The sequence below is a fragment of the Anarhichas minor genome, unplaced genomic scaffold, assembly GCF_050575085.1.
Source record: "Anarhichas minor isolate MPS153535 unplaced genomic scaffold, ASM5057508v1 ptg000051l, whole genome shotgun sequence".
Lineage (NCBI taxonomy): Eukaryota > Metazoa > Chordata > Actinopteri > Perciformes > Anarhichadidae > Anarhichas > Anarhichas minor.
In genome coordinates, this window is record NW_027466497.1 from 7,011,496 (window position 1) to 7,036,213 (window position 24,718).

General features: G+C 41.1%; 1 protein-coding gene across 1 annotated transcript in view; it reads right to left on the reverse strand.

Moving 5' to 3' along the window:
• The window catches only part of grin2da (glutamate receptor, ionotropic, N-methyl D-aspartate 2D, a), a 116,932-nt gene that overhangs the window by 24,910 nt on the left and 67,304 nt on the right, over positions 1-24,718 (reverse strand). The window contains 4 exon segments of the mRNA XM_076112746.1: positions 1,132-1,244; positions 2,182-2,307; positions 16,636-16,789; positions 22,302-22,461. Coding sequence (XP_075968861.1) covers positions 1,132-1,244; positions 2,182-2,307; positions 16,636-16,789; positions 22,302-22,461 — 553 coding nt within the window.

The following is a 24,718-nucleotide window of genomic DNA, read 5'->3' on the forward strand; positions in this document are numbered from 1 at the left end:
GACCCCCTTTTGTAAAGCCCATTGAGCAGCTAATGAGCTCCTGTGATGATTGGGGTTGTTGTGGAAAGCACTTGTGACAGCAGAAGAAAAAAGACACCCTGAGTTCCTCGCTTCCTGTGGCTCTTTGCTCTGCAGAGAGAGGGGGGGCAAGTTTTGAACTGATTTTTCTCTTCATGTCGTGGGAACATAGAGTAACAGCAGGTATTAAAAATACCACTGCTGTGAAACAAGTGAATGAAGTCTCAACCTGATTGCACTGGCTCGTAAAATCCACAAATGTATTTTCATTTTTAAATGGGGGCACGCATATATATATATATATATATATATATATATATATATATATATATATATATATTATTATCATACTATATATATATAGTATAATAATAATAAAGTATAATAAATAATAATAAATAAAAGGTGAATAATCATACAATCAAAGTACAAGTTCCTCAAATGTGTTCATAGATACAGTATCTGTGTTAATCTACCGTGTTTTTTAAACTCTTCTATAAACTATAAAAATGATCTGATTCTGATAAATGATGAAATAAGCGTGCCGCTATTTAAAGTGTGTGTGCTTGATTTGCTCACGACTCGTGGCGATAATAGACCAGACGGCAAAACTATGTCTGAAGATAGCGAGCCGGTCATGCAGCACTGTGCTGCCGCTCGTCCTGTGGAAACAGACAAATTGGTTTACATGGGCGCCAAGAGGACGAGGGGGCGGAGCTAATTTAAAAAATCTTGACTCTTGGAACGCGGCGTGAGAGGGTTCCAGAAATGTTAACGTCAAGATAAACTTGTAGATGTAGCGATGTTGTATAACATTTTACCTGTTAATACAATTTTAATTTATACTGCATACATACTTAATTAACGACTAATTCTGCCCATTGGACATTGCCCGTAATGTGGTGAGTCTCTGCAAAAATGTACTTAATTAATAATTTCACATTTGATTAACAGCGTCGTTATTAGACATCTAGCTTACATACAACAGCTGTTTAGCTCTGTTTGAATCAATCTCTGGTGTGGTTCAATGTTGTGCGATGTGTTTAAATGAAACAATCACGTGATCAGACAATCAACAGCTCAGCCAGTCATGAGTCAGGTGGAGTGACTCACCATGATCTTGCTGGTGGTTCCTCTGGGATTCTCCACAGGCACAGAGTTGTTGAAGACCAGCGCCCAGAGCAGCCAGACGGACTTCCCGATGGTGAACTTGGATCCACCTGACTCTGAGAGATAGAAATCAGGATTTTAGGAGATTGCGGACACTTTGACAGAAACTAGCAGGTGGATATTAAGCTAGGTCGCGTCACATCTGAAGTTAGATAATGAGAACGATGGTACAGTTAATATGCAAGACCAAGCCAATTGGTTAACATTCCAAAATCATGGGCATTAATCTGCACTGAAGAAAGGTCTGTATTGTATTGTATTTCTGTTAACCAATCACAATCTTCTTGGGCAGCGCTGAGACCAAGATGCAGCGACGGTGCCCTTTCAGAATGCCGGCTGGAATAGGCGACCGACGGCAAACTTATAGCGTCTGAATCCAGTGAGTCTAGATCTCTGCTGGTAAGAAGAGCAGTGAGGGTGCGTATGGGCTTCTTCAGTTCCTAACAGCTGGTTAGTGGACTTTTCAACCACTTTCCACATACTGTTGTTGGAAGTTTTATAGCATCAGAGCATTAGGTAACGAGGAATGGAGCGTGTTTCAGAATGAAGAGGGACAGAAGCAAAGGTGTTTTAGCACAGAAGACACTAGAAGCGACTACACACACCTACCTGTCACTCCGGGTCTGAATGATTCCACTTGTGTCAGTTTATAATAAAGTAATGAATAACATTTCCGAATGATTATTAAAAATGAATGCCGCAGCCAGTAAACGGTTTGGAACAAACGATGAATTGACAAGTACTGTAAAAATGTCAAAAATCAAACCACCACCGCGCCGTCGCTGTTGTTTTTATTATAAATAAACAAGCGTGGGTGTGGAGTGATTGTTTCGACAGTGGGGAATAAAAGCGGGACGTTTTGCATAATTTGAGCAAACGCCCTCCTCAAATCAGCCCCCCCCCCCCCCCCCGCTTACATAACTGATGAAGTGAGAAGTTGGTAATAATGCTGTGAAATGATGCCGTGGCAGTGGGTTGATTGGCGTCTCTTACTCTTGGCGCTCTGCAGGCTGCGATTGTATCCCACGGGGCTGAAGAACTCAAAGATGAAGACGGTGACAGCCACCACCGACAGGCACATCACAAACATCATCACCCACACCGCCGGGCTGTAGGGCTCTGCAACACACACACACACACACACACATATGCAAATATCAGATACGGTCTCAGAAGTTAGGCTGTCATCTATAAAGTACCACTTTATCAAATGTCTGTCACGGCTGGACAAATAAACCGTGTCCTGCTTGTATAGTAAAACAAAAAACCAACTTGTAACTTGAGATGAGTTTGAATTTGAATGCCTCGGTTTAGTTATTTTGTCAACCGCAAACCACAGAAACGGACACTCTTTAATGTTTAGGCAACAAAACCACTCTGTTAGGTTCAGGAGAACATAACTTCACAATAATGAAAACTCTTCTTGTGATTTGAAGTCCCGTCCACTTCTCCTCTCACACATCATCAGTATTTGTTATCACTGTTTACACTACATCAGCTCTGACCTTTGCATTTTCACCTGGATGTGTTTAATTGTTGTGTTCACAATCACAAAATGATCTTCATTGACTGTCCATCAGCATTCTTTCCATGATTTTAACACGTGTCACAACCAGGAAACGTGTTTCTGTGATACCATGAGGGTTGAGCGTATTCACACTGCTGCTGAAAAAGGAGGGTGTTGCGTTGCACGTTCCACGGTGGTCGGCTAGGTATTTACGACTCCATGACTCCCTGTGGTGCTGTAACGATAGGATGCTAATGTTGCTAGCAGGAGATTGTTACTTTCAGAGAAGTCAAACTGTGTTATCATCTGCATGATGATATGTTGCCAAGCGCCTAGCTTTTTTTCACTGGTCTCGATTTGCAGCCGATGTGCTGTTGTACAGTTTTGTAGAGTAACCCCTGAAACCTATCGAGAGAGACTTCAGATATTTGGTCCAACGTATACTAGAGCACATTGATTTAAGGCAGCAAACTTTAAGTGTCAAAAAAGCAACAAAACGGCCAAGCGTGGCCAGCTGCAGAATTGGTAAGTATAGCATTTAAAATGCTCGTTGACATACTGATACTGTTAAATACACTGGGAACTGGCTAACAGCACCTTTCTTTAGCTACAACAGAACAGGATGAAACAGAAACACATGATTGGTTGACGCTTCACCTCGACATTGGAGCGCTGAATAAAGACAAGCTCACAATACACAATAACAGAAAGAGCGTATTTGTTCCCTGCGGACTTTACATGACCATTTCACTCACTGAGGCATTGTGGGGAAAGAAAAATAGCTGGCATGTCATGAATTACACGTCACTTTGGTTGGCAACAAAAACATGTTCAGCATATCTTGGCAGATGCACAATGTGACTGAAAGGAAAACACTATGAGGCTGAGAGATGATGACTGTGAAAACAAACTGTGTACAGACTGTTGGTCACACTGCTTCCAGAGTCAATATAAGCTGCAACACTGTCTTTAGTAAAAGGTAATACATGTCTCAAACCTGGAGGGGTCCGACAGCTCACTACTGCATGACAAAGATAATGAGCATAGTAAGCAGCAGAGGTAAACGTCTCTGGGTGAAGACGGGAGGAGACTGTCTTTTCTCGTCTCGTCTATCTAAAGGATGTGGGTGCGAGTCTAACCGCCGGCTGAGCGAACGAGCAGCAAACTTCTGTGATTTTCCAAATTAGTGAGGGATTTGCTGCCGACACCGACGACAACAGCAGCAACAGCTGTAGCGCTAATCAAACCGAGAGACGGGCTGAGCTGCCGGGTCGACTCATCAACACCCTCGTCTCTCGGTGTTACATCCAGGAAGAGGCTGCGTGCTGACAAACCAAAGAGCAACAAGCGCGGTTTACAAATGAGGCTTTTAGCGGAAGCTCCCCTACAGAGAGAAGTACAGTGGAGCAGGTGGAGAGGCTCGGGATTCATCCATTAAACTCACTGCCAGACAGGGTTAATATGCTTTTAAGGCCGCGTCTGTCAGACTGAGTGCCGTGAGGACTGAGAGGCTGCAGGTTTTATCTCCACCTCGGTTTGTTGCAGTGGACAGCATCACAGGCTTCGTTCATACCATTTCATTTGATTCTGGTTTTAGTGCCTAATGGTTTTCATCAGATTTTTGGTAGAAAGAAAAACAAGTCATGAAATCATCCACACAAAAAACGTGGTTACACTTTTTTCTTTTGTAATCCCATCAGGCCAGGACGCGTTCATTTTCTAAGTCCGTACGCTTAGAGATCGGATCTTGTTCACATTGGGATCCGATCAAACGTAGGTCTCCATCATTTCCCCTCCAAACGGGAGTTCCTCTCCCGAGGAGAGCAAAAGGAAGAGGGGAGGTACACAGCTGAGACCTGCTGTCTGAGTCCTGTTCAGTTACTGCTGATGAGAAGACGCCTGTTAAACAACCAGGTTTCCTTTCAACTCGTTGTCAACATTACATGTTTTAAACTATGGGAAACTAGATGTGTCATTGTGATAGATCGGACTGGTATACACAGTAAAACACACACTCACTGACCTCAGGAGAACTCCAGATAAAAAACACATCGCTTCCTCCCTCGGCACAAACAGCACCTTTTCTGTATCTGTTCCGGTTTTTGTATATTATGCATGTATATATAGATAAATGGTGTATGTACAGCTGAGTTCTGATTTGATGCGTCCCTTCACAAAAGTCGGCCATTGTTTTTCCTAAAACAAAAATAAAGTCTAAAATGAGATGTCTTCAGCAATCATAAGGACATGAATAAAAGAACAGCTCAATATGAAATCAGCAAGTAATGAGAAGAAGAATAAAGAAGAGAAAAGATCTTTTATTCAGAGCGTGCGTTGAGGTGCGAGAGGCCGGTCTTCAAGAGCTCCTTGTGAAGGACGATTACGCTTCTCACATTCTGGTTGAGGTCACCTGTTGCTAGGTGACTGGCAACAGGAATTGCAATTACGTTGTTCCATTTTTGTTAAATTCTTGATGATTATTTCGTTTCAAATTGTCTTCGATTGCACGGACACTCAAAACAGTAAATGAATAACTTGTGAGAGAACAAACTGCAGCAGACTGTTCTTCCACACCGTTCTTAGCTCTTCCTACAAAAAGTAATGTTCTGTAGATTGTTTATTTCTGACAAATCAATTCATATATAATCCACGTATTTATGAACCAGGAACTATGAAGGCCGACAAACTCCACATCTGGAAGAGGACGAGGTGGATGTGCGGGTCCAAAAACACTGGACTTTCACCCAGGAGACCGCTGTTCGTCAATGTTGATTTATTTTTCCCGTGAAACATAACCAGGATCTTCTCCTAAACCTAACCAAGGTGTTTAAGACGGAAGTTTATTTTGAAAATGCATACATGCATGAAACATTGCATTAAGTGGACATTCGTAGGTGATCCCATAGACGCTCCAGGAGTGTGATTCAATGTATGAGGGAAGTTACTGAACTGCAACCTGCTTTATATTTGACATTATGGAGACATCAGTAATTTTTCCATAATTGACATGAACTTCATGAGCTATTTACATGTGGCTATATATTTTAATACTTATTTTCTGTAACATGTGTGTTTGCTTTGAGTGTAACATCAAACTTCTTCGCCTCGTAGCATTTGTTCAGCCCACGGGAGGTGATTTAAATGATTTGATTGGGCTTTTTGGTCAACCAAAGATGACAGCAGCTGAGTTTACTGAGGAGAAGAAGCTGTCTTTTTATTCAACAGGTCATCTTACCAGCAACAAAATCATCACTTTACTTGCATGTGAATCCTTGACGAACAGTAAATAATCATTTGTTTCATACTCATTTTTAATTAGCATTATTAGTTTGATTTAAGATTTGTTGTTTTTTAACTGCGTCCCAGCACTGGATTGATTTCATGCATATTTGTCTGCTCGTGTTCTCTCGACAGGTGGAGACTGTTTATCATTTTGCATCCCGGTACAATGACTGCTGGATTTAATCCAGTCCGTCTCCCTGCAGTTAAATCAAAAAACGACTTGGCAGTGAAAGTGTGTAAATAATTACATGGTGCACCGCAAACACCGAAGGTTCCGTTTGATTTATTGTCTTTGACTCTGACAGGCGAGGAGCGTAAAGCAGCTGCGTGTTGTGTTCAAAGCGCTGTCAGCCTTGTTTTATTCCTGTTTCATTCTACATTCATGCGCTCTCTCAGTGAGTCCCAGCAAGCTACACATCCACTTTGGACAACAGTACATCTATTTATATACCTATATTTAACCAGGGAACGTCAACAGAAGTCATATTACCATCTTTGTAAATGATGCCCTCTCTAAGATCCCCACCTGGGAGCTGCCATGGACAACCCCAGCCTGGTGCAGGTTGCAGTGAGCCCATTCACTGGAGCAGGTGGGGTTACGGTTGGGGTTAATGAGGTTTACGTGCTCTTCCTCAAGGACATTTCAGCAGCAGTTTGCCAAGTAAAGTGACAGCATTACTTATTCATTTGGCTTGCCAACAGAGTAGCGGTGACACAGAAGAGTCGGCTCGTGTATTTAGAAGACTATTTAAAGGTGCAACATGTTAGATCTGGCCAGCACGTGGATACATCTTACACATTGCACCTTTGAAGAGAGAAGTTGCATCACGGTGTCCCTGACTGCAGGTTTAGTGGCTCTCTTTAGTCAGAACCAGAGCAGCAGAGGACGAGGACACAGTAGAGTACGACATGTCACTCGCTACATTCATATTAACATGACAATACTATTATGGAGAGTTATTACAGTGAGCTATTCTCCAATAAAGAGGTTTGAATGGATTCCATTAATATTCCATATGGGACATTTGACCACCAGAGTATTTCCATACATGGAAATACTGGAAATAGTGGATGTGGAGGTTGTGATTTTATCATTTCAAAGACCAAAACCACGGTGGCGAAGCCTCGTCTCGCCGACCGAGTTTCGGGGTGATAGGAGAGCAATACTCGCATCTCACCGCAGTGATGAAGATGTGTTTTGTTTTGGGGATTATTTTATTTTGTTTTTGGTTTTATTCTCTGTTCTTTAAATCGGCTCTGTGAGTGAGATCTAGAACCGCAACTATCACCGCACAAGCGTGACCGGTCGGTTCAGAATCCGACCGCAGAGTTTACGAGTGATCAGCTGTTCCTCACGTTCTCACTGCAGCGCTGAGCACGCACTCAGAGCTCCTCTCTCTCTCTCTCTCTATATCTCTCTCTCTCTCTCTCTCTCTCTATATCTCTCTCTCTCTCTCTCTCTCTCTATATCTCTCTCTCTCTCTCTCTCTCTCTCTCTCTCTCTCTCTCTCTCTCTCTCCCTCTCTTCCTACTAACTCGCACACACATAGTTAGATTCACTGATTTTGGGTGAACCTCTCAGACACGTGGTCGCGTAATCTATTGTCCCAACCCACATTGTGCGCCGTCCCAGTGGTTACACGTAGCCACCTCTCAGCTATCTTGTCGCGGGTCAATAGACTCCGCCATCTTTGCTTGTAGGCTCACACGCCCCTTTTTAGATTACGTACCATCACTGTTTGAGTAGCCCCCCCCCCCCCCCCCTTTGTTTCCACACACACACACTCACACATGTACATATATCTATATACATATCCTTACCCCACTTTATTCATTTGACTTTAGGTATTAGACATATAATTGTATGATAGTGTTTGTTGATTTTGATATTACTTGATTTGATCATTTATTATTTTATTTAATAAACTCTGTTATATTTTAAAGAGCAGTCGTCTGTGATTACTTGTGCATATGTGTGTAATAATAACTGGATGTAGTGGCCTGTGCTCGAACTTAAACCTTCACTTTCACTCTGAATGTGTAATAGTACTCAGACTATTGACATTATGAGTGAACGCTAATTATGAGACTTAGTTTATTGTTTGGTTATTGGTCCCTGTTCGCAGGGTGGTGCCCCGTTATTATTAATAATCATTAATGATTGTTACTGACATTAATAATTCTATTGATGTCAAGAATTTAGTTTCTTAGATGCTGATAACCAAACACGCTCCTCTACGTTCCCAACAGTAGCCTAGAGAGCAGCATTCTTAAAAGACAGAACAATGGAAGAGAGAGTGCAGCATCCGATCAGGGGCAGTGCGACGGACATTCAAAGTGCAAAATGTGGTGAAAACGAATTGTTCAAAATAGCAGTTTACGTGGATATAAATGCTCTTCAACAATGTGAGTAGAATTGGAGTTCTTGATAAAAATCATACTTCACTGATACCTACTCTGACTATGTGAGAATATGAGAGTGTGTGCTGTTTATTTGGGCTTTAAACAAAGCCACTGTCCTTCAATCACAGTTGCTGTTATCAATTTTCAGGATAAACTGGATGCAACCTACATGCAACACAACTGGTTTGTACAAACCATTTGTGTTGCTCGAGCGAGTTCGACCACAGGACGGTTTGTGTTTATTCCAGTCACACGTGACGCGCTGTAGAGGAGGTCGAGCTGGACTCCAGGTAAAAACGAACCACTTTTCATTAACTGTGGCCAAAATACTGCTGAGCGCATCTTGTTGGACGTCCCAGATATGTTGGACGCTTGTGTGTCTGGGTTCGTAACATCATCTCGAGGCGCTGGGTGAATTCCACAGAGCTGTACTCACAAGCTACACAGCGGCTGGTTTACTACAGCTGTATGAACCCCACATGAAACGACTTCCATGATATTCAATTGCGATGAACTGATAAAAAGGATGCCGAAATAACTTCGTCATGATGCTGACTTGTACAAAGTCTGAACTCAAGCTTTTTCAGGTCTGCCCGTAAGCCGTTCGGCAAACAACTTTTAAAATGCTGGTTTTCTGAATACAGTTCCTATTGATCACTGCTAGACTATGCTAACATTCTAACTGCTCCATAAACACAAAACACATACATTTATACATCGATTTTTGAGGTGCTCTGGTAGAGCTCTGGATGGCCACAGACGGCCTTCAATATTTTTGAGATAATCCACTATTTTTGACTCATTAATACCGGTTTTAATCCCAAACACTCAGAGTGTGATCACAGCAGCAGACAGTTTGAAAGACATCAATACGTTTTACGTGACATCTGACCAGCCCGGGAGTGTGTCGTGCGCTAGCAGCCAATCAGGGCGGAGCTGATAGAGATACAGGGCAGAGTGAGCTGAGTGTGGCTGTCGGCCACCTTTGCTGTTCCGATTAGATTCATGTCGAGTCACATCAGCTCCTGTGAGATTAAAGGTTCTGCAGAATAGTTTTTGGTTTTGCTGCACTCTTTTGTTTGCAGCGGCTTTTTATCTCTGAATTGCCACTATGAGTGGCAGCAGCTACTGCAGCTGCCCATCCCTCCGAACACAAACACTCTGTCTTTACTTCTGCTCCCTTGTTGAACTGTCACGTCCCTCTATGCTGGGTCTCCTGACAGTCCGAGTGTTTGTTATCATCCTGGCTTAGACTTTGTGTCCCGCCTCGCTCTCCAGCTCTGAGGTCTGTCTGGGTCGCAGTGGGTCTCCGCCTGTCTCAGTTTCTCATTCACCAAGTGTATCGAGGTGTTAGAGGGCCGGCAGAGGTAGAATCCTCTTTAATGCTTAACTAGGACTGTTCTGTTGAAGATAATTTTCTCTGTAATGCTGAATGGGAAACGTCACAGTGCTGTGTAACGTGCATCGGGCTATAAAAGTTATTCATCTTCCAGTACTTAAAACATAGAAATAGTTTTATTCTGCCAAAAAATGAGTGAATGAAAAATTAAATTAGTTTAAACTGTACTGAATGTGAAATGAAGCAGGACTGATGATGAAATGGTAATGCAACATTTAAACCAAGGTTGAGGACTAAGCAGTGTATCCATCAGGGCGTTGCTTTTTTCTACATGTGTGTGTGTGTGTGGGGGGGGGGGGGGGAGTCTGCCACAGCCAGCCTACCTCTCAAAATATATTCCAGTAAGCACAGTTCAACCTGCAGCAGCAATCGGCAGCTAACATGTTTGACACAAAAAAGAATCCTCCGTTAACACGTGTCTGAACTGCCCAGTGGCAAAGATACATGTCAGAGTAGAAGAGAGAGACAAAAAGACTTGAATATTTAAGTCACAGGACGTCTCCAGCTCCCAAAACTGAGCCTGACAGGAGAGTATGTGACTGAATATCTGAATGAAGTTATCACAGCTGCTACTCCGCTCATTATGGACCTTCAGGTTTTAGTTAGTCATGGTGACCTTTTGCTTTTGTCTCTTACTGTATTTACATTCATATGAGATCATGTGTGCTTTGTCTTTATCCTTACATAGTTGCTGCCACAGGGGGTTCGTCTTAAATTACGGCTCTGACAGCATGTACTTTGTGTCCCGTTCATATATCTGGTGAACAGGTCTTATCTGAACCCTGAGTCTGAGATAAAGTTTGATTGATTGATATACCGACTCAAACATTGCAGACAAAACAGGTTGTCGCTCAGTGTGAAGCAGAAACAAAATGTGCCGCTGCTGGCCAACCTTTACAGTCTAACTAACACTTTACTCAGGTGACCTTTAACACGCAGGGGAACAAGCTGAGGAGAACACAGTTACACTTCATGTGAGTTTAGTTGTTCACTCCATTTATCTACAAAAAAGTAAAAGCTGATCAGCGTGGTCGATGGTTTCACAATTCTTTACGGTAAAACGTTTTAACAAGCTGCCTGGTCTTGAATATGAAAAGTGATACACGGGAACACATTGCTTAAGTTTTTTTTTTTTTTCATCCAGTTTTATTTTAAAAAAACTCAAGAAAAAAACTTTTTTTTCCAACAACAAAAACAAGATTAAAACTAAATAAAAAGTAACCATCAAAAATCAGAACTCTGATTAAAATGTTTAGCATTTCGTCATGGGACAGAAGGATACGCCTTTTCCAACTGGAATGGTGATTAAATAATGAAATCAAGCGTCTCTTTCCAAATGTTATCAAACCAAATTCATGATGTTTTTGTGGGTCGAGAAAAAACGGATTCAAAAACAACTTTATCAAAAATGAAATATCAATAAAAATGATGAAAAAAATTCTGATATTTTTATTTAGCTGCACATAGGTGTTAACAATATAAAAATAAATGTCACAATACCTTCTAAAAACATCTTCCACGACTTCTTTTTCAGTAGATATTTTTAACTCTACCAACTAAAACACTAGAAGAACTGCCAACACATCAAAGTTATCACTCAGCCCTACATGCATCCAAAAATATTAAATCACGTCTGTTCATGATGATTCAACACAATCCTTCATCGCCCAAAACTTTGACAGCTCCAGTTTCAAAATGTTCTAAAGACAAAGAGGTCAAAATACGACATGGAAGATAACAAGACCAAATGTTTTCATTTGTTGTTGACTCGACTAAACTTAGAACAATATCAGTGGCCATGGTGGTTGTCATCCCATCTGATGTCTTGATTCTCCAGCCTGACACACAAATATGAATATTCTATTCTAGCTCAGAAGCCTAAACATTAGGTGACGAGCAGTAAACCAAAAAACCAAGCTTCAAAAATGTTCTTCAGAGATCTTCGGCGGACATCAGGACGATAGTGTGCGCCTGTGTTTAGGCATTATGCTTCTGACCAAACTCATGTCAGTAATTGAGTAGAATAGGTCGGCTTGTATCTCTTTTAATCTATATTATTTTAATACGGACACCAGGAAGAGAAGCTGTTGCCAAGGCAGCATCGCTCCCAGAATTCTTTCCTCCTTGCTTCCGTTTTTCATTTGTTCTTGATTTCTTTAATGGAGCAAATCTATTCCGTTGAACATTCCAGCGTTGTGGCCGGTGTCCAGTGATCACAGCTGTCTTGTTTACACTTCTTACTGCCTTGCCGGTTGTATTTTCTCTCTTCTTTCCTCTTCTCCTCTCTAACCAGCTCCAGTTAAGCGGCTGGGAGGCTTTTCTGAGGCGCCTCCATCAGAGACAATCGTTGTGCCTCCTCGCTCGCTCCACTTCTTCTTCTTCACTTGATTGTTTCTTTCACCTTTGACCTTTCCTCATGTCTTTCCTTTGCTTGCTACCTCTCTCTGGTCTTGCTACCCCCCCTTCCTAACAACCCATCCACCTACCACACAAATACAAGAACCCACACACACAGCCATGCAAGGTTACAGTATCGAGTCACTGTCGGCCCGGTTGCCCGGCGGTCTTTAGATTAAACGGCCTTGGGAGCCCTGCTCCTCCGTCCGACCATGACGTGTTTCAGATTGTCTCCTAAATCTCCTCTGACAGATGGATGGATGCACTGCTGCCGCTGTGTAAGTATGAAATAGATCCCTTAAGGAGTGGGAGGAAAATAACAAGTCTACGAAGTGAGAACATAAGTCGACTCCTGAAGCATACTTATTTCATGCATGTGTGTCCCTCGACCGGCGTTCATCTGATCGACTGCACTCTTGGCGGGTGTGTTGCTGAGGATCCAAGAGGAGTGCAGTGTCGAGTGTGAGCTACAGGACATATCTATAAGCAGCGCATTATGAGCACACTGTTTAGCGTATATATATATATATATATATATGTAGTTTCCTGCATATCCTGTGTGTGTTTATCTATTTAGTTATTCAGCACCCTGTTCAGCCTTGAGAATTATAGATTCTGTAGTAGGTGTAATGTCATTAGAAGCAGGTGAGCAGCAATACTACAATACGTTTGAATGTTGAATAAGCAGATATCTCACTACTGCACATCTACTATATAAGCTGCTGGGTGGATGGTTAATGTCACTGCATTTCATTACTGAAAGGTGCTTGTCAATAACTAGAATCAGCGCCTTGCTGTAGTTTTCATAGCTTACATCCATGCTTGTCCAAAATGTCAATATTTTATCCGATTAGGTAATTCTGTGAAATTATAATATTAGCATATGAATTATTTAGTTATGGCCAAAACATGTTCAGAGAGATAAAAGTGTCCTTTAACCACCAAAATGTAATCAGTTCATCCTGAGTGTTCGACGTTTGTGTACAGACGGACGGACGTACAGACAGACGTACAGACGGATGGACAACCAACCAAAAACAAAATACCAAGATGATGTTACGTTTAGACAGTATATTGTTACAAAATGTATAATGGATTTTTAGCTTAATATTAATATAAGCTGGTTAATATTATATATTCTTCATTATTTTTCTTCAATTGAAGTATTTCTCATATTAGTCTGACTTTACTTTGTTTGCTCTATTTATCTACACAGTGTGAAAGTGACTGATCCTTCAGGGGAAACTGGGTCATTCGTAATTCTGATCGTACAACGCTGTAGAACTATTTCTGTTAAGTATTGGCAGATTTGACAAATTCAGAGATGTTTGCAGGTCTGCATGCACTGCTAGGTGCTAACAAGTCATTTTACCTTATCGTCTCATCTGGCCCGCACAATACACACACACACACACACACACACACAGCAGCATGTCAACCAGCCTCTGCTCAGATTAAAACATCTGAGAATGACTGAAACTGTCTGAAGCAGCTCTATCGCTCGTTTTATCAAAAGCACTCAATCTCACCCTCGCTCTTTTGTGTTTGGTTTATATCCGTACATGACAAGACTTTCTCTCTCTCACACACACACATTCTTTATCCTCCTCTCTCTCTTTTTTTTGTTTTAATTTCTCTTTCCTCCAGCTCTCTCCCTCAGTCATCTCTCCATCTCTTCATGCTTGGAAATGTCTGGAATTAGTCGAAGAAGATTTGTAAATTAAGAGGTCTTATCTTAGTAGAGGCCGACTTTGAATGAGACGTATACTTAACTAAAAAAATAGAAAGAAAATGAGAATGAAAAACTCTCCACTGTGGGGCTTCATTTGGATGCTGAGAATATCAAATCAAAAGTCCAGATTGGCAGCTTTGAGTTGAGATGCAAAGCCTCGAGTGTGAACCTTTTTCCAAGAGGGAGACAAAAGCTCATCAGAACTGAAGGCCTGTTCCATAATGGAGGATCATTTACAACAGGGTTATGTAAGCTATCAGGGCTGTTGTTGGACACTACCCATTCAAAGGCCTACATCTTCAGAATAAAGGGGAATCTTGTCTCTAACACTTCAACACTGCTGACTAACAGCTAATGATGTATAATTCTTCCATTTTTTGGGTCCATTTTGCAGACAAGGCCCTTACCAGTGATTCAGATATTGGTATTTTTGTCAAATTCAGATATGCAATGATGATGTCTGGGTAATATATGTTGTCCAATGTCAGTGTTTGACAAGATGATATGATGATGTGTGTGTGTTTGCTTCAAAGCCAGCACCCACTTGGGCCAGTCATTAAAGTGTGCCGTTGGGGGTTAAGTGCTTTGCCCAAGTGCACTCTTAGGTGATAATGAGAGGGGAGGCAAGTGTCGGTCTTTGATCGAACTGCCAAGTTTTCAGACACAAGCCTCGATCCTCTAAACCGGCGCATTTGTATTGATGTCATGTGTTTTAATCTGCCTCCTCTCTCGACCACAATCTGCTCACACCGTACCGATCCCTCGACCGGCGACTATGTGGCTGCAAGCACTGGATGCGAGCACTGAAACCCCAACGGGTTTTGTCCAGTGACGATTCCAATAAAGTTTATTACGGAGCCGCAGATGGCGGGACAATATGGTGCGTCTGGTTGGCGGTTCTATATCACAGTAATGTTGAGACTGTTGTGGCCACAACATGTGAAAAACTGCTCCAGTATCATTAAAACAAGCTCAGTTCATAATCCTTTGACAGCATGTTGGGTAATCGGACCTGGAACTGCACACATTGCAGACAGACGACCAAACTTTTTGCCAGAAATCCAACCGATCTTTGAATGTTTAGGCAATTAATCAGGCATCATGCCCCTCAAACAACAACTGTTCCGGCAGACATTTGTTTTGTTTCTACAATTATTCGGGGGCTAGAACGTAAGAAGCTAAGAAAAGGTATAAGCCTATTCTTGTTGTCAAGCAACAATCAAGAGGCTGGAGATAGAGGATCTGAGGGACCCAGCAGGCACATACTGTATGTCTTCACCATGTTAGACAGATAAGACGGGGCAAAGCCATTCAGTGATTTTAAAAAAACAATTAAAGATTTTTTTAATCAATTCTGTGACAGACGGGTAACTAATGTAAAGATTGTAAGATTGGAGTCTGGTTTTCTTCATAAGTGCTTCTGTGATCTGTAGGAGCTGTGACTGAAAATAAGTCCTTTAGACTCCGTCATTGATGGGTATCTACTGTTAGTTACTGTATAACCTTTTGCCGTATTTGTGTCATGCACTGCTCTGGAAAAAAGCACATTGTTAAAAAACCAGCTTGATTTAATTTAATAGATGATTTCTGGCTTGTACATTTTCATAACACCTCTAATAGTCCTTACAGAGCATATTTAATACATAATCTGTTCTGTGTGACCTGTAGTCATGAATGATCACCTCATTAGGACTTTAATCTTTACAGCCTTTGCTTCAACAGAATTAGTACATTTTACAAATTAAGACAAATCCCAATGCAATACCTGAGGGTGTTTATGTTTTGTAATAATAAGAGTCCGTTTTCCAGATATTGATATTCAAGAGGTTGTGAATGTTTTTCTTTTTGTGTGTGTGTGTGTGTGGTTTGTGAATGTTTTTCTTTTTGTGTGTGTGTGTGTGGTTTGTGATTGTTTTTTTGCCGTGTTGTCGTAAACTAAGAAGCCCTTGGTTCCTGTAAACACTTGGGCAATACAATGGATTTAAGCAATCTTCCACACCAGCAGTAAAATAACAGCAGGTCAATACTTTGGAATCTCTGTATTCTTCAACATTATCCCGCAGTAATACGCCACTGTAGCTTCTCGTTGACTCAGCAAAGAGTTATATTTTTCTGTGTGAGATATTCCAGAAAAAGATTTGACCATATATCAAAACCTGCGTGAGAAAATAAAAACAATGACGGAAATAAAACAGTGAAATTCCCTTTTGGTTTGATTTGGAAACACAAACAGTAAGTAGGACAGAGAGAGAGCACAACATGTAAATGAAGTACTGTAGCTGGGACAGCCCAGTGGGTTTAACATTCAAAATAAATATACCTTGAATTTAAGTACATGTTCTTTATGCTTTATGTTGAATATCTTTTATTGGACTTTTTTATTGGCAGCAGTTGATTTGCGTCTATAAAACCCACTTTTGGGGAATACGAATAAACTTTTGTTTTTATGGCTTATCCTCGCTGTTTATAGTTGTGCCTGAAGAATAAACACTCAGACTCACACATGCAGTATAATCCAGGGATTTTAGATACTACAAGCTCATAAGCTGCAAGCAGAATATCAGAGTTTTTGGCTTTTCGCTCTCTGCTGAGTTCCTCTCCGTCAGTAATCGAGCTGTCATACAAATAAACTGACTTGAATTGACTTGACTTTTTGCTCCTATTCGTGGAGTAAAAGACTTTCTGGGAATAATAATCAAGTGAATTTAACTCAAGACAACAACTCACCAAGGAAAGCAGAAGGCGACACGGTGCCGTTGCTGCGAGACACCATGACGCTGATGCCGGTCTCCACGAACGGAACGGAGAACTCTACGACCTCTGACCTCTCTTCGTTAATGGTCAGAGAACCGATGGCCATGTCAGCTCTGTTGGACACCACCTGGAAAACAGGAGGCATGTCGTTAGACGGATTTTGTGTGTCTGACGACTTAAAAATGCTCAAAAACGTTTGAAAAAAATGGATGAAAAGGATATTTTTTACCAAACAAGAAAATATGCTGTTTATTTAAATTAGATTTCATGAGTTCAAATCCCTGCTCTTGATCCTGTCTCGACTTTTTTCCTCCTCTCTTTTCTGTGTGCTGTATTCCTTCTTATTTAATTGTTGTAAAACATAACATTTGTGAACTATACACCCTTCTACAAAGAGTTGCCTTAAGACTCCGTGCATAGAAGCACAGAGTCTTTGAAAATAAGAGTCCAAAGCATCACACTTCATAGGCTTTGTCAGTGTCCACTGAGTTTTCTTTTGTCTCTGCATGCGACATGAAACTGGGCTGCGTTCCTCCTCAGAGCTCGGCTGACTGCTGTAAATTAGGCTCAGGTGGTCAGAAGGTGAGGAGCTGAAGGGATTCACAGCTCTGTTGTGTTTCACCTGGCAGGAAACAGAGGTTACTTGACTGCAGCCGAGGGATTGTGGAGGTCAGAGGAGCTGGCTGCTGACCAGCAGTTCATCAGTCTCGAGTCTTGGCCTGGCCCCAAAAGTCTGTGAAGACAAAAGCTCAGCGGCCCCTGACTAGACACCAATGAGACGCCGTTCACCAGGCTCTTGAAGTCACAATCCTTAAAGTCCTCTTCCTCTTTCTCTGTTGACATCTTAAGAGCAGCGGCAGCGTGGTCATGTCTTTTTCTGTGGATGGATTTAGGGATTCTTCTTTATTCAGCCATGATGGCTCTTGCTGCGGAGCCAAGTTAAACCAGTGAAGTTAAACCAGTGAGGTCACTAGAGTTAGTCCAGATATGTCTGTAAAATTGAAATATATTGAGGGCCTAAACTGTTCTTAACAGCGCTCTACAATGCCCGCTTATTCTGTTCAATAAGTTACCGTTGCCACAAACAGGAGATATATCACTTTCTGGTCAAAACCCAACCAACCAATGACCTAGACTGTTACATCAAAGTTTATTCACAACAGCGAACATTTAGTCAACTTTTTTTTTTTTTTATCTGTCTTTTGTTTGGCAGATTGACATGCTGCTGGGAATCTCTGAAATCTGAGTTTTGAGAGTTTGCCGCTAAAAATGGTTCTAAATACAACGTTGTTGCAAACTTTAATCCGGAAAACTAGAAGCAAGCAACGTAAAAATGGATAATGACCAATTCGGTTATCTCTCACGTTAAAATGTTGGCAGATGACCGTCATGGATCTCAGAGCTTTTATTGCATTAAGCTGGAGACTTAAAGACATAATTACATGATATTATTATTAAACACAACTGTGAGGGTTAACCTTTATCAGACAAGTTTCAAGTCTCAGCATTCCATTCCATTATCCAAACCGCTTATCCTATTCAGGGTCGTGGGGCGCTGGAGCCGTTCCCAGCTGACATTGGGCGAAGGCAGGGTACACCCTGGACCGGCATCAGGTCTCCAAATAACCTAAGATGCATGTCTTTGGACTGTGGGAGGAAGCCGGAGAACCCGGAGGGAACCCACGCTGGTACGGGGAGAACGTGCAAACTCCACACAGAAGGACCACCCGGGATCGGCGATCGAACCCGGGCCCCTCTTGCTGTGAGGTAACAGTGCTAGCCACTACACCAGCGTGCAGCCCAGTCTCAGCATATCATGTCATAATTCGCATCATAATGAATTATAATAATTTACCATAATGCAATCATGAAAGGAATGTGAATTAATGGCTGACTGAAAGGCAGGAATATGATTGAGTGTAAGTAAATGTGCTGCTGAATCGTGTGCTCAGCCAACCTTCTCTGGATGAATACAAAAAGAAAGTGATGAAGATTACTTTGTAAAACAGATAGTTTTTTAAAATTAATTCCTGCAGGAGGTTGATGACGCACACATATTAATTAAACTTTGATACTGTGTGATTGGCTCTGCATGTCAAGATCAATCAATCCATGATAATTATTCCATTCAATTCAACGAGGTCATTCGAAATATCTGAAAAGTCTGAAAGCAACACCTGTGACGCTCCTGTTTAGTGAGTGCTTAATTGCTGCAGAGACTTCATATTGGGAACAGAAAATATTATACCAGGATGATTCAGCTGAGGATGAGAAAATGTAAAAAATACATAGAAAATGACTGCCTGAATGGGAGGCATTCATGTAGAGAAGGAGGACAAAAACTGCGATGCTGAATGACATTTAGAAAAATAGCAGAAATGATTGTTCAAGTGGGGCTTTCACTGAAGGCACAAGGACAAAGAACAGGCCTCAGGACGGTGGACACGTTGGCCTTGGTGACGTTTTGCTTGTGAGAGGAGTTTAGTTAATCGAAAAAGAATCAGCGGCGGCTAGTTACTGAAAGCATCGGGGAGGACAGGAGGAAAATCAACCCACAGGGTCATGTTATTTTACACTCGTTGGCTTCTTATGCAAAATGAAGGGCTAGGGTTAGGGTTAACACAATTAACAATACTGAGATCTGGTTATCGTTTATCTCAACCACTGGTTTTGATTAAAAAAAACAGTCCTGCAGGTAGCAGGAAACAACCAAGAACAGGACAATGTGAGATGCAACAGTTTGCACACAAACTCAGCTGTCCCCTGTGCACACATACACATTCTGCTGCCATAATTAAGCAATTTAATGAGTTACTGACAGAAGCTGGGCAGGAGGCAGCTGGAGACCGAGAGAGTGAGAGAGAGAGAGAGAGAGAGTGAGAGAGAGAGAGAGAGAGTGAGAGAGAGAGAGAGAGTGAGAGAGTAACAGCACCTGCATCTCTGAGGCCTCTCTGAGACAGAAGCCCTGTAAACAACAACATCTGGTCCGTTAGCAAATACCGACATTGTCAGTGTTTGGTTAGTGCTAACACACGCGTGCATCCACCCACACGTACATACACGCTCATAGATATATGAGTATACACGTATTCATTCACATAGACATTATTGTGTGTGACTCTGTAAAACCCTGAAGCTGGATTTACACTATAAGCACATGGGACAAGTATTACCAGGGGACCTCATGTCATTTAGAAATGTCTTTGCCATTTATTTTTGCCCCCCCCCCCCCTTTTCTCCCCTTATCTCTGAAGAGATAGAAAGCTTTGGATTGTCTTTTTGTTTGATTCGGCAGACTAAGTGAGTTTTGATTTTTTTGTCATTGTAGGCTGTTTATTTATTATTTTACCCTTGGAGACTCTGATGCATTTCTTTTTTCTCTGTTAATCATTTTCATATAAATAAATGTTATTTATTGTTACTCCTAAAGTGCCTCAGCAGCCTTTCCTTGTTGTTTTAGTCCCAGTTTGGCAAAGGTTGGGTAAACTTGTTATTTTACTGTTTCCATAGCCATGAATTTAAAGTTGTATCACACACACACACACACACACACACACACACACACACACACACACACACAAACAGAATACAGGGGTTATGGTGACTAAGGAGACATATGGAGATTGGTCAGCTCAGGCTGCTTGTGTATTTTCCTATAAGAATGCAACATCTTCTCCTTTTCAGTGACACAATAAATGCTATATTTTGTGATCTTGCACAGACATTCATAGTGAATGATTATACGGTTATTAATGATTGCACTGCAAAGGTTTCCTATCAGTAAAAAGCTAGAAATTATTCAAACAGCAAATTTGTGTTAAGAAAAAGTGGTTTGGCCTAAAAATGTTTGACATGTGGTGCTGTGAAATCTGATTCCAAACAACACATTTAAACACATTCATGTAAATATATATTGATCACAAGTTAAAATCCACCTTTGCACACCTACATTTTAACTTCTATTTGTCTTCCCTCTTGCAGTACTCCCCTAGACCTGTCAACAAACTGGGGCGATGAGAAGTCAAATTGTTGCCAATTGTGTAATTTTCCGAACAGTAACTAAAATATGAGTTTGAAATTGACCATAAAACGTATAATATATAAAATAAAAGAAGTGAGCAGCGGGAAAAAAATGTCCTCACTTTCAAAAAGGTCCTCACAAAGTTAGAAGTACAAGATCACACACACACACACACACACACACACACACACACATTCTGTGATACTTTGCATCCCGTCTAACTCTGTGTTAAACCACCTTCATTAATCCAGCCACCAGAGGGGGATTGGCATCATGGAACCAGCAGTATCTGCCAACACACACACACACACGCACACACACACACACGCACACACACACACACACACACACACACACACACACACACACACACACACACAGCCATGGACAAACAGTCTCACAGTCTGTGTTGTCCTTTCTCACTCTCCGTTTCTCCAGCGCTAATCTTCCTGACAGGCCTTCTCCATATTTCCTCTTTTCTTCTTCGGTTTGGATCCAATCCTCTCTTGCTGGGTCACGTTTTAAAGGATTTGAGGCAGGAAAAAAAGACTTTCACAGGAGCCCTAGAATCAAACTCCCTTTTTGTAAATACAACAAAAGAAAAAAAGAATAAGAACAAACGACGATGCTACTGTACAGGAAAAATGGAGAATTAAATACGTAGCTACAATATCTCACTGAGACGCACACAAAAGAAAGTGGTCACGTTGTGTTTGTGAACTGGGCTACTAAAAGTTTGAGTAAACGACTCTTAAAGGAAATTCCGTCTGCAAGCTGCTTCAAGTCTCAACCGAACACGTATTTTTAAAAACTTGCATTTAATCTCTCACCCATGTGGCTGTCACTGTGATGTTTATTTGTGTGCCGCACATTTTAATATTGCCTATGAATGTTTCATGAGTGGACATTTTTTGTCCGTTTTATCTTTTTTGGTGATTCAAAGGAATAGTTTAAAATGTTTGGAAATACCCTTATTTGCTTTGTTTCAGAGAGTGAGAAGCTTCATGGCAATCGTATGTGATGAAGCCAGGAGAAGGTAAGTCTTGGTTTACATCAAACTACATTTTACATAAATAAACAAGATGCAACTTTCAAATCTGATATGTAGATATGTTGGTAGGCAAATTGTTTTCACGTTGGACAAATCCAGGCTAGCTGTTTTCCTTGCTTCCAGTCTTCATGCTAAACTAGGTTAACCACACCCAGCTCCAGCTCCGTAGTTAACACTCAGACTTATATCGATCTCCTCACTCATACTCGGAAAGAACGCAAAAATACGCATTTGAAAAAATGTTGACTCTTTCTTGAAGGAAACTGGTACTTTTAGGAGACTTCTAATCATCTGTGCAATTAAACGTAAAGGTTTAAAAATGTTGAAGTCATCCTCAAAGTAGCTATATAGTGGCTACATTTGTTGCTTTTTAGTTACAATGTTAAATTGCTAGTCATGCTAGCCACCTTTGGAACAGAGAAATGGTACATGTAGCACTGAACACCAGATTAAACACAACAAAAAACACTGATATAGTGTATTTTTTTTCTTACTGAACTAGAAAGTTCACTAACAAGCCAATGTTCCACTCATACAATAATTGTAGATTGTAGACAAACTCCTCACCTCTCCGACCATGCCGTTCCACTCCCCGTCAATGTTCTTCCCATGCCTCCCATTGGTCACCAGGTAAAGGTCGTAAGTGAAACCCACTATTTTTGCCAGTCGCTTGAGGACGTCGATGCAGAACCCTTTGCAGCAATGCTTCATGGGCCCGGTGCCATCCACCACCAAGCTGAAGAGATGATGTGAGGAAATAAACAGATGGGCGAGGGAGTGAAAATACTTTACATGAGATTTTAAGATGTTTCATCAAGGACGCTTTGACCTGGACTCGCTGCTTGGCTATTGTAGACATTGGAAAAGGAGAGTGTGCTGTTAGGGGACTGAACATATCGTTAAACATTCCCCATCTTATTTATATCACACACCTCTTGATGGCATCTACAATTACAATTTACAAAGATCTCTGAACGCCTTTTTTCCTGTGAGGCTTTATCAAGTGAACACTTCACAAAGGAATCCAAGTGCATTTCGATCGCTGTCACTCAAAGTGGCTGCTTTGCCCTCCGTCAGCTGTCCCTGAGACACTTGTGGCAGCTATGGAAACCCCCACGGCTCTGTTACCTAGCAACACAACTTGCACAATTGTTTTTTCACTCAAGCCTCGTCAAACGTACGAGGGTGACACACTTCACTCCTCTGTTATTTGTATATCTTGGAAAATCCTTTCTACAAATTAAGTCTGGTCTTTACTTGGCAGACATTTATTCTCTGTGTATGTGAAAATAATTTTAATTTTTGTGTTTAATTACACAAAATGATTCAACATGATGTTTGGCAACACAATCGCTAAATGAAATATAACATGTACATATATGCCCGACAAATTTGATAGTAATGTCAGATGTTCACCACATAATTGATGAAAGCAGGCAGTTTACTGTGGCATCACATTGAATTGATTTAACTGTTTATTAAATAAATATTTTTTTAACTTGATGTTCAGTTATTATGCAATAAGTGGCTGTTTAAGATTAAGACATGTCGTATGTATACGGTGGTTTTCATCAAAAGTTGGAAATATTCAGAGTAAAAGGCAGTTAAGTTTAAGTGCTTGGTTTTGCCCGAGTAAAGAAACAAAACATGACCTTGGTGGTAATGACAATTGAAAATAAAAGCATAAAACATCTTAGCCATCATACTGCAGCAACGTCAGAGGAAGTTTAAAAAGTACATACGATATATATGTAGAAGAGGGAGGAAAAAGACAAGCAAGTTAAAGTAGATTGATTTAAAGGAGAAACAACTTTCTCTCTCAGCCAATAAAATTGATGGAGGATGAAGTCTTTATCTTCCCATTTGCCAGGTCATGTGCCGGCAGGAAGGAAGCTTATCTAGGATAGACCAGGAGCGCAGAGCTCACACACACACACACACACACACACACACACACACACACACACCTCCCCCTGACTTACTTTTGCCTCAAATGAACCGTATATGTACATGAAACAGGATAAACACCACTGAATGGTATATTGTATGTGACACAGAATATAAGATAGTACAAATCCTCGGAAATCGGTATTGAATCTGTATTATGTTCTCATCTTTTAGGTCATACAATTTTATGTAACCTGGTCTGTACTGAATGCAGTATAGAAAGACGTTATGATTACATTTTACTCCGTTTACTTACCTATTTTAAGCCAAACTTAGATGTATTTCCCAAACTTAGAAAGGGGTGTTGTTGCCTGAAGCTAACTGCATCCGTTTCATCGTAACAACATAAAATGACACGCAAAAAGCTTGCGTGTAAACTAGACTGAATCACTCCGAACGTGCTGAAGTTACCAGCATTTTTGCAGCGTTGGAAAGGATGCAGAAGGGATCTCTTGCTCCTAATTATCTGGATTGATAAAAAGACAATTAACCTTACTTTGCTGTGTGGTTTCAAGTTTATTTTATGTTTTATGTTTTAATGAACAGCTGTAACACAATTATGCCACGTTCTTAATTGCATGCTTTCAGGTGCCATATGACTTTTAATGCATCTATAGCTTCTGTGAGGGAACGTAATTTCCTCCCAGGGATTCGATTATTTTTTTCTTCAGGTCTAATCCTCCCTGCACACCAGCACCTGGAGATGGATAAGATTTACTCTCTTGTTCGTGGAAGCTTGGCCAGACATTTACATTTCACAAGGGATCAGAGTCTGGACCCTTCTGGTTTCAGGATGGTCTCTATCTTACTACTGTTTGAAACTTTTCACTAAGGTTTATTGGCCGATAAGGAGTTAGAATGGAAACCCCTAGGAGACCAACTCCTGTTTAAAACTGCTTCAGTCCATTCTCAGATAGGAAATGTAACACATCTATATTATTCTTATTCTCTCTGCCTATGGCCATAATAAACTGCAGGTCATCCTGACCTGACACTTTCTTTGACGAATTACAAAAATATATTTCAACTCTATTCAC